This window comes from Oncorhynchus keta, chromosome 28, assembly GCF_023373465.1.
Source record: "Oncorhynchus keta strain PuntledgeMale-10-30-2019 chromosome 28, Oket_V2, whole genome shotgun sequence".
Taxonomy (NCBI): Eukaryota; Metazoa; Chordata; class Actinopteri; order Salmoniformes; family Salmonidae; genus Oncorhynchus; species Oncorhynchus keta.
Genome location: NC_068448.1, coordinates 48,641,672 through 48,652,524, shown reverse-complemented (window position 1 = coordinate 48,652,524; position 10,853 = coordinate 48,641,672). Strand labels below are relative to the sequence as shown.

The 10,853-nt window shown below is 42.7% G+C and overlaps 1 protein-coding gene across 1 annotated transcript in view; it reads right to left on the bottom strand.

The window, feature by feature from the left end:
- Positions 1-4,251: 4,251 nt before the first annotated feature.
- The window catches only part of LOC118360481 (5-hydroxytryptamine receptor 5A-like), a 48,532-nt gene continuing 41,930 nt past the window's right edge, over positions 4,252-10,853 (bottom strand). Inside the window, exon 3 of the mRNA XM_035739730.2 lies at positions 4,252-6,986. Within this exon, the coding sequence (XP_035595623.1) occupies positions 6,654-6,986 (333 nt within the window). The 3' untranslated portion in view covers positions 4,252-6,653. The remainder of the gene's footprint in view (positions 6,987-10,853) is intronic.

Sequence of the window (10,853 nt, the reverse complement as noted above, 5' to 3'; positions counted from 1 at the left end):
ATGTACACTGAAAGAAACTGACCAGTACCATCTCAGTTCCTGAAGGTGTCTTATGTGTACCTTTGACCTTTTTGAATCCCAGGGAGCAACAGTGACCCTACACTACTTTTGAGACTGTTCTTGGTAATAAAGATGCACCTGGTGGTGCTGCTGAAATGTTAACTCCCTTCTGCCCAAAAGCTGGCAAGTTCAAATCCCCAAGGAATTTATGCACATTTTATGTCAAGTGTCCCTGAGCGCTGCTATTTTGACTTTGGTGTTGTCAGATAATCAGACAATCATTGACTTGATTATGGCAAATTTGATAAAAGTTCAGAACTGCATTCTTGCCATTAAATCTGTGGCCAAACTCTATCATGCCCACAGACCTGATGGTGTAGCAGGAAATTCAGGTCATAAGGAAACAAGAGGTTGTGAGTTCAACCCCAAGTGAGGTATAGTTTCAATTAAACGGTGTACTATCCTTTAACAGCAGTAACACCTTCATTCAGTTGTAAAAATTCAGGAACTTATTGTTGTGTTAGGTTCTAAATATCAGAGTAAGAAATTGACTGACACTATGAAAGCTCCAACCAATTGTATTCACCCATTGGGTCAATACAGCTGCATAAGACAAAGACATGGTTCCAACAGTGGTAGTATATATACCCCAATTTGGGTGGAGTTTCCTTCTCTCTAAACATTGAATCTTTATTACTAGGCAGGAAGTTAAGTGATGCGGGCCACAAACTGTTCCTTCTCCCTTAACTTCTTTGAGATAGGGGGCGCTCTTTTAATTTTTGGATAAAAAACGTTCCCGTTTTAAATAAGATATTTTGTCACGAAAAGATGCTCGACTATGCATGGAATTGACAGCTTTGGAAAGAAAAAACTCTGACGTTTCCAAAACTGCAAATATATTATCTGTGAGTGCCCCAGAACTAATGCTACAGGCGAAACCAAGATGAAGTTTCATACAGGAAATGCCCCAGATTCTGAAGGCGCTGTGTTCCAATGTCTCCTTATATGGCTGTGAATGCGCCAGGAATGAGCCTGCCCTTTGTGTCGTTTCTCCAAGGTGTCTCCAGCATTGTGACGTATTTGTAGGCATATCATTGGAAGATTGACCATAAGAGACTACATTTACCAGGTGTCTGCCCGGTGTCCTGTGTCGAAATTATTGCGTAATCTTTAGGTCAATGCGCCGTTCCATTTCTTCAGAAGAGAAAGTCAACTGCCACGATGGATTTATCGTCGATAGATATGTGAAAAACACCTTGAGGATTGATTCTAAACACTGCAGCTGGAAAAAGTTTGCGTTTTAATTACTTAATTTTCATTTTTTTTCTTACCCAAACGTGATGAAGAAAACGGAGCAATTTGTCAACACAAATAATATTTTTGTAAAAACTGAACATTTGCTATCTAACTGAGAGTCTCCTCATTGAAAACATCTAAAGTTCTTCAAAGGTAAATGATTTTATTTGAATGCTTTTCTGGTTTTTGTGAAAATGTTGCATGCTGAATGTCAGCTATGCTATGCTAGGCTATCAATACTGTTACACAAATGCTTGTTTTGCTATGGTTGAGAAGCATATTTTTGAAAATCTGAGATGACAGTGTTGTTAACAAAAGGCTAAGCTTGAGAGCAAATAGATTTATTTCATTTCATTTGCGATTTTCATGAATAGTTAACGTTGCGTTATGCTAATGAGCTTATAGATTATAGATAGATTTACACAATCCTGGATACAGGTTTTTTTCGTAGCTAAACGTGACGCAGAAAACGGAGCGATTTGTCCCAAACAAATAATCTTTCAGGAAAAACTGAACATTTGCTATCTAACTGAGAGTCTCCTCATTGAAAACATCCGAAGTTCTTCAAAGGTAAATGATTTTATAGGAATGCTTTTCTGGTTTTTGTGAAAATGTTGCCTGCTGAATGCTAATGCTAAATGCTATGCTAAATGCTACGCTAGCTATCAATACTGTTACACAAATGCTTGTTTTGCTATGGTTGAGAAGCATATTTTGAAAATCTGAGATGACATTGTTGTTAACAAAAGGCTACGCTTGAGAGCTAGCATATTGATTTAATTTCATTTGCGATTTTCATGAATAGTTAACGTTGCGTTATGGTAATGTAATTGAGGCTGTAGTCACGATCCCGGATCCGGGATGGCTCGATGCAAGAAGTTAAGGTGACCTGACCTAACCTCAAACCCCTTCCTCACTAATCCAGATCTCTCCATCCTTATCACTGTCTGCCACATGTGGTTATATTTCCTTCACTCAGTACCTTCCAAGCTTAATTACATCCACCATATACATTCCTCCTACAGATAACCATTCACGTCTGGTGTAGACCCTTGAGACTATGGCCCTCCTCATGTCTCTAGCATAACTAATGATTCATAATATTTCAAGTTTAGAAATCCACATCCATCACCTTTAGTCTCTTAGTGTACAGTACAATTACAGGAACCTTTTAACAGTGTAGCATTTCATGGCACAAAAGGAAAACATCACAGCATTAAAGAACTCTTCCGGATATGCAAAAATGAAATATGCTTCCACATATATGCTTACACATATCAACCTCAACCCTCAACCCTTTTTTTACTATAGAGCCTTCAATCTCAACTCTGGACCTCGAATCCAGTTCCAATGCATTTTGTCATTGTTCCCCTCTAATCAGGGACAGATTTAGACCTGGGACACCAGGTGTATGCAATTAATTATCAAGTAGAACAGAAAACCAGCAGGCTCTGGACCGCTTAGGGTAAGAGTTGAATACCCTTGCTGTAGAGTGTATGCTGGTCTAGCATGGTCCAGCTCAGAGGTGTCAAACTCATTCCACGGAGGGCCTAGTGTCTGATGGTTTTTGTTTTTTCCTTTCAATGAAGACCTAGACGGCCAAGTGAGTGGAGTTCCTTACTAATCAATGGCCTTATTCATCAATTAAGTCCAAGGGAGGAGCAAAACCCGCAGACACTTGCCCCTCTGTGGAATTAGTTTGACACGTGGTCAAGCTGGTCTGCAAAACCATGCCCATCATTATCCTTGACTTGTTTAGAGTTTGGCACATTCTCTTCCTTTACTGAACAGTTTGTATTGACCAAGACCAGAGAGTAACTCTCTGGATCCCCTCTCTTTAATAGTCTACTGTTCTGTTCGGAAATGCCTGAGTAGTAGAGGACACAAATACCCCGGTACAGGATTTAGACAACCCAGACATCTCTCCCGTCCGTCATTCCACTTTACCCAAGGAGGAAGTGCCGTATCCCCTTTGAAGTGATGTGAGGGAGTGTTGTCGGAAGGAAGGGCCAGTGGTGGGTCACCCCTTATTCCTCTCTTTGTCACTCTCACTCTCGCATGCGCCCACACATACACACCCACCATGCAGCTAATATTAACCCGCCCCCATACTATGAGAATCGGTTGTAGCTGGGATGGCTCACTCGGCTGACTGAGGTGTTTTGCATTTTCAACTGGGGATCGGAGAGGAGACATGGGAAGTGAATTATCAGCCATCCCGGCGCAATGTGTGGAGCCCCTGAGACGTTTGCTTCCCCTCTCTCCATCAACAATGGCTCACTCACACCTATTAAAATGGAACTAGCTCAACCAATTCATCGGTGGAGGACAGGGTCAAAGACAACAGAGTACAATGACTGTCATATTCAATATCATATGTTATAATCCATTAAGATCCAGAATAGATATCTCTATAACACGAAGAAACCTTTTTTATTCATTCGGTAGGGAGACTAAATACTGTTTAGTTTAAATGACACTATGGTGCCTAGAAATACATTGCTAAAGTAGTCAAATATTTAGTAGGAAACGACTTTGCCAGCATTATCATGTTGTCAAATTCACTTTAGACAGATGACAATGTTGTCATTAGCTAGCAAAGTTTGTCAAACATAGCTGGCAATGCTAACGTTAGCTGGCTAAAATCTGGCGTCCTCCCTTCAATCTTAGTTAACTAATTTAACGTTGCACTGCATCTAAAGTCAATCTGGCGACATCAAAATGAAGACAAATGTCATTGTATTTCCAAGCCACTGTAATGCACTTTTTATGAAATCTTCATCAGCGCTCATTGATGATGCATTGAGTAGAAGGCTTAGTCGGGCATCCGTCCAAAGCGAAGGTTCAAAACAATATTGTTTTGAAACAAGCAATCCGGGAATAGTCTCAAACAAGTGAGAGTAAAGATTATGAACACCCCCCTTTTATTTTCATGCATTTATTTCAATTTGATACAGTATAATCTTATTTGGATACAGCAACCTAAATCTGTACTTTCTCAAAATGGTGTAGTCAATTACAAGATGATCACAGTTATGTTTGATAACTTCGGTTTGAGGACAACAATCTTTTCTATTCATGTGGTGAATCTATGGTTGTTAAAAAGCTTCAGAGTGAATTGATGGTTGTTAAATCCACGGATTGTAATGTAGTCCCTAGATTGTTATCTACTTGTACAATGTAGTCCACAGTTTTGTTGGTTATATGCATGCGAAAACACAATGAAGGCTGGAGAATGGCGTCGGAGGGGATGGCTGCTGTTAAACGGGCTCCTAACCAATTGTGGGTTTTGTAGATGTCTATTTACCACCACAAACCGATGTAGGCACTAAGACCAAACTCAATGAGCTATGTAATGCCATTCACAATCAAGTGAATGCTCACACAGAAGTGGCGCTCCTAGTGACCGGGGACTTTAATGCAGGAACATTTAAATCCGTTTTTACCTAATTTCTACCAGCATGAATGAGGTAAAAAGGCTGGTCATGGTTCACATCAACACCATCATCCCAGAAACCCTAGACCCACTACAATGTGCGTACCGGCCCAACAGATCCACAGTTGATGCAACCTCTATAGCATTCCGCACTGCCATTTCCCACCTGAACAAAAGGAACACCTACGTGAGAATGCTGTTCCTTGACTACAGCTCAGCGTTCAACATCATAGTGCCCTCAAAACTCATCACTAAGCTAAGAACCCTGAGACTAAACACCTCTGTCTGCAATTCGTTCCTGGACTTCCTGATGGGCCACCCCTAGGTGGTAAGGATAGGCAACAACACATCTGCAGGGGATCAACACTGATCCTCAACTGCCACAATGATCCTCAGGGGTGCATGCTTAGTCCCCTGCTGTACTCTCTGTTCACCCACAACTGCGTGCCAAGCACGACTCCAACACCATCATTAAGTTTGCTGACGACACAACAGTGGTAGTCATGGACACTGACAATGATGAAACAGCCTATAGGGAGGAGGTCAGAGACCTGGCGGTGTGGTTCCAGGACAGCAACCTCACTCCTAATGTGAGCAAGACAAAGGAGCTGATCGTGGAGTTTAGGAATTGGAGGGCCAAACAGGCCACATTAACATCGACGGAACTGAAGTGGAGCGGGTTGAGAGTTTGAAGTTCCTTGGTGTCCACATCACCAACAAACAATCATGGTCCAAACACACCAAGATAGTTGTGAAGAGGGCACAACAACTTTTTCCCTCAGGAGACTGAAACATTTGGAATGGGTCGCATATCCTCAAAAAGTTCTACAGCTGCACCATCGAGAGCATCCTGACCTGTTGACTGGTATGGCAACTGCTCGGCATCCAACCATAAGGCGCTAGGGTAGTGCACACTGCCCAGTACATCACTGGGGCCAAGCTTCCTGACATCCAGAACCTATATACTAGGCGGTGTCAGAGAAAGATTGTCAAAGACTCCAGTCACCCAAGTCCTAGACTGTTCTCTCTGCTACCGCATGGCAAGTGGTTCTGCGACGTGGAGTCTAGGACCAAAAGGCTCCTTAACAGCTTCTACAACCAAAGCCATAAGACTGCTGAACAACTAAACAAATGGCCACCCGGACTATTTACATTGACCCCCCTCCTTTGTTTCTACATTGCTGCTACTTACTGTTTATTATCTATGCATAGTCACTTTACAAATTACCTCGACTAACCTGTACCCCTGCATATTGGCTCGGTACCCCCTGTATATAGCCTCATTATTGTTATGTAAATTAACTTTTTGATAGCTTTTTCAAATTTGTGACAAATAAAACTTGATTTGATGTAAAAACATCGTAAAAGTTCTGAAAGTCTTTCAACAAGCTGATTCGCAAGAACTTGGTTGATGCAGAGTTGGGAAAGGAGACGCTAATAGAGCCTGTGCTGGTTTGTCAGATTTGCTCTCTAGCTCTGATTGAACTAGCCTCCTGGTGAAGTGGCTGTTCGTGTGGTTCAGCTTGAGCCTGAGCCTCAGCCCCATTCTCTGCCTCTGCCTTATCCCCAACCTTAGTCTCGGCCACAGGAGCCTGCTGAGGGGAGCATGGCTCATAATTATGGCTGGAATGGCACGAATGTAAGGGCATCAAACACGTGGACACCATTTGTTTGATGTATTTGATACCATTCCACTTATTCTGCTCCAGCCATTAACCACAAGCTCGTCCTCCTCAATTAAGGTGCCACCAAACTCCTGTGGTCTCAGCCTTAGTCTCTGCCCTGGCCTCAGTGTTAAATGAAACAAAAATTATGGCCAATGTTCTGTGGTCAGAGACGATAGGACCCGCTGATTTTAACCGTTATTTTACACTGTCAGTTTTGTCCTCCAGCCCTCGTCCTCCAGCCCTCATCCCCAGGCTTAGTGTTGGCGGGAGAACAGGTTCTTCAGGGCGTTGTTGTAGTTCTTGTTGAAAGCTGTGTATATTAGTGGGTTGAAGAAGGAGTTGGAGTAGCCCAGCCACAGGAAGATGCTCTTCCAGATGGGCGGAATGTCGCAGTGGCACAGTGGGATGATGAGCTCTGTGAGGAAGAAGGGGATCCAGCAGAGGACGAAGACACCGATCAGTATGCCCACCATCAGCGCCGCCTTCTTCTCCTTCTGCTCGCGCCACGTGTCGCCGTCCATCTGAAAGGTCACCGTAGCGTGGCGCACAGTAAACACCATCTGGGGCTGCCCCGATGCCTCCTTCACCTGTCAATCAAACAGTCAGCCAATCAGTTAGTCAATCCAATCAGTCAACCAATTAAGAAATTAAAGAACCGACCAATCAATCTGTTTTTAATAGCAGGCGTTCAGTTTTACATCTGTTCATTTTACATAAGCCATAACTTATTTTTTTCTCAGTCAATTAGTCACTTAGTCAATCAAACAGTCATCAAATTGATACTCATCAGTAAAAGAACAAGCCAATGAATTAGATAATTGAACCTTGTGGGCAAGACAATAAACGTATCAATCAAAAACAAGCAAAATAGTGTCTGATGAATCAATCAGCCACGCTACAGGTCATAAACTACAAGCCCTGGCAGAACTCAAGCAGCAAACCTGGTTTCAAAAACAAATAAAGAAACACCTCATGGCACAACGCCTCTCCCCCATGTGACCTACTTGTTGTCTGTATGTAAAGTATTTTGTCTGTAATGTGTTTTCGTTATATGTCGGAGCCCAGTAAGACTAGCTGTCGCCATTGGCGTCTGCTAATGGGGATCCTAATAAATCAAATGAAATCAAAAGCCATCAGCCTCACACAGAATAAATGGAATGAAAACACCATCCTTCAATCTTTCCGCCCATTTCTCCTCTCCAGGCACCCGCCCTGTTATAAGGAGCCTGATGAAATAGTGATTGTCTCTACACCTGACCGCTGCAGGTCATCATGCATGAGCTGTTTACAAACCTACACTTTCCTCCCAGCAGATCACATCTGGGTTGCGCGTCCCAAATGGCCCTCTATGGGCCGTGGTCAAAAGAAGTGCACTAAATAGGGACGCGGTCCCTGGTATATTAAAACTAGAGTGGCAGGTAGGCCGGCAGCCTATTGGCAGCAACAACACCAGGTGCTCTAAGACTGAAATGTAGAGATGTATAGAGCTTAGTCAGAATTAGTTGTCGTCGGTGTGAAAAAGTACATTCTTACAGAAATCAATAAGGGTCAGGAGGCCAGGGAGACAAATGGAGAGATTCATTCCATTTGCAGGAGAGGATATGGGTTAAAAGCACAGGGTCTAGGGGGAAGTTGCTGAGGCCAAATTGAAGGGTAGTGTATAATGAACCCTGAGGTACTGTGGAAAAAGGGGTTGCAGTTTGAAGGGGAATCTGGGCCAATTAGTGTGCTTTGATGAAATATAGCCATTCATTCTTGAAAAATATAATTTATGCCTCACAAACTTAGTTCAACTGTCTTACCACATCACCACACAAGATACATTGTGTACTTTTATCTCATTCATGGCCAGTCCTTGCATCCATAGATCTGTCTGTGAATTTGATATTGGTTACATTTCTCTAGTCCCATCCCTCAGTGTACACTTTGTTGTTGTTTGAATCCAAGATTGCCTCTTTGACAGTGTATATGGATGTAATACTTTAAGTACAGATTTCGGGCCCAATAATTCAATGGACACAGAAGAGAGAGAAAGAGAGAGCAATAACGTGGTGCACATAACCGCACATACAGTGCCTTCGGAAAGTATTCAGACCCCTTGACTTTTCCCACATTTTGTTACATTAGAGAATTATTCTTAATAGTTTATATATTTTTTTTAAATCCTCAGCAATCTACACACAATACCCCATAAAGTTTTTTTTTTTTTAGATATTTAGCAAATGTATTATAAATAAATAACAGAAATACATTATTTACATAAGTATTCAGACCCTATATTATGAGACTCGAAATTGAGCTCAGAGTGCATCCTGTTTCCACTGATTGTCCTTGAGATGTTTCTACAACTTGATTGGAGTCCACCTGTAAGGGTTTTCTCCTCTTCGTCTAAAGAGGAGGTGTAGCAAGGATCGGACCAAAATGCGGCGTGGTAAGTGTTCATGGTTGTTTATTTAAACACTCAATGAATACAAAACAATAAACGTGAACAAAACCGAAACAGTACCGTGTGGCGAACAAACACAACAAACACTAACGACACCTGCCTCTGATTGAGAACCATACTAGGCCGAACACAGAAAACCAACCTAGAAACACAAAACATAGAATGCCCACCCAACTCACGTCCTGACCAACTAAAACAAACAAATAACCCAAGAACTAGGGTCAGAACGTGACACCACCTGTGGTAAATTCAATTGTTTGGACATCATTTGGAAAGACACACACCTAAGGTCCCACAGTTAACAGTGCATGTCAGAGGAAAAACTAAGCCATGAGGTTGAAGGAATTGTCTGCAGAGCTTGGATTGTGTCAAGGCACAGATCTGGGGAAGGAGACCAAAAAAATTCTGCCGCATGGAAGGTCCCCAAGAACACAGTTACCATCCATCTCTTCCTAGAGCTGGCCGCCCAGCCAAACTGAGCAATTGGGAGAGAAGGGCCTTGGTCAGGGAGGTGGTCAACCCCAATGGTCAACCTGACAGAGCTCTAGAGTTCCTCTGTGGAGATGGGAGAACCTTCCAGAAGGACAACCATCTCTGCAGCATTCCACCAATCAGGCCTTTATGGTAGAGTGGCCAGACGGAAGCCACTCCTCAATAAAAGGTACATGACAGCCTTCATGGAGTTTGCCAAAAGGCACCTAAAGACTCTCCGACCATGAGAAACAAGCTTCTTTGAATGCCAAGTGCCACATCTGGAGGAAACCATCCCTGCGGTGAAGCATGGTTGTGGCAGCATCTTGCTGTGGGGATGTTTTTCAGTGGCAGGGACTGGGAGACTAGACAGGATCGAGGGAAATATGAACGGAGCAAAGTACAAAGCGATCCTTGAGGAAAACCTGCTCCAGTGTGCTCAGGACGACAGACTGGGGCAAAGGTTCACCTTCCAACAGGACAACGACCCCAAGTACACAGCCAAGACATAGCAGGAGTGGCTTCGGGGACAATGAATGTCCAATGAATGTCTCTGAATGTCCCTGAGTGTCCCAGCCTGAGCCCGGAACACCCAATCTAAAGACCAACTTTACCTATTAACGAACTAAGAGGAAATGTTCCTGGTAAACCTCAAAATGTCTCCTGAATTCTGAAAACTCTCAGGAATTAGCTTTAAAATTTTAAATATATATAGAAAAATACAATAAGATGCTTTTCATATTAAAACATATAATCATAAAGATGTAAAACATTATCCCAAGAAACTCATCCAATTATTGAATATCATTGATAAGCTAAAGCTGTTTAATGCTTTCTTCTTCTCATATGGTTTGAAACAATGCTCAATGCTCTAAAAACCATTACACAAATGAACAAACCGAATCGAACATCTCTGGAGAGACCGGAAAATAGCTGTGCGTCCAACCTGACAAAGCTTGAGAGGATCTGTAGAGAAGAATGGGAGAAACACCCAAATACAGGTGTGCCAAGCTTGTAGCGTCATACCTAAGACTGTAATTGCTGCCAAATGTGCTTCAACAAAGTACTGAGTAAAGGGTCTGAATACTTATGTCAATGTGATATTTCAGTTTTGTAATGCTCCGGGTGTCGTGGGTGTGGAGTCAAAATGCAGGAGACAGAGTTCAATGCTGTGCGTCTTTTACTAGCACCAACGCACCACAGGGTGCTCACAAAAGTAACGTTCCCAAACACAGGGGAAAAAATACAATGGAAAAATACACGACTAGGCACGAAACACGTACCTCTACAACAGAGCCGAAGGTTACAAAGAAAATAATCCCGCACAACAACCAGGCGGGCCGGCTGTCTAATAAAGAAAAACTAATTAAACATGAACAGGTGCTACCACTAAACATACAAGGAGGGAGAGGAAAAACAATCAGTGGCAGCTAATAGGCCCGGTGATGACGACCGCCGAGCGCCACCCGCCCGGGAAGGGGAAACACCCTCGGTCGGACTCGTGACAAGTTTTTAATTTTTAATACATTTTCTAGTA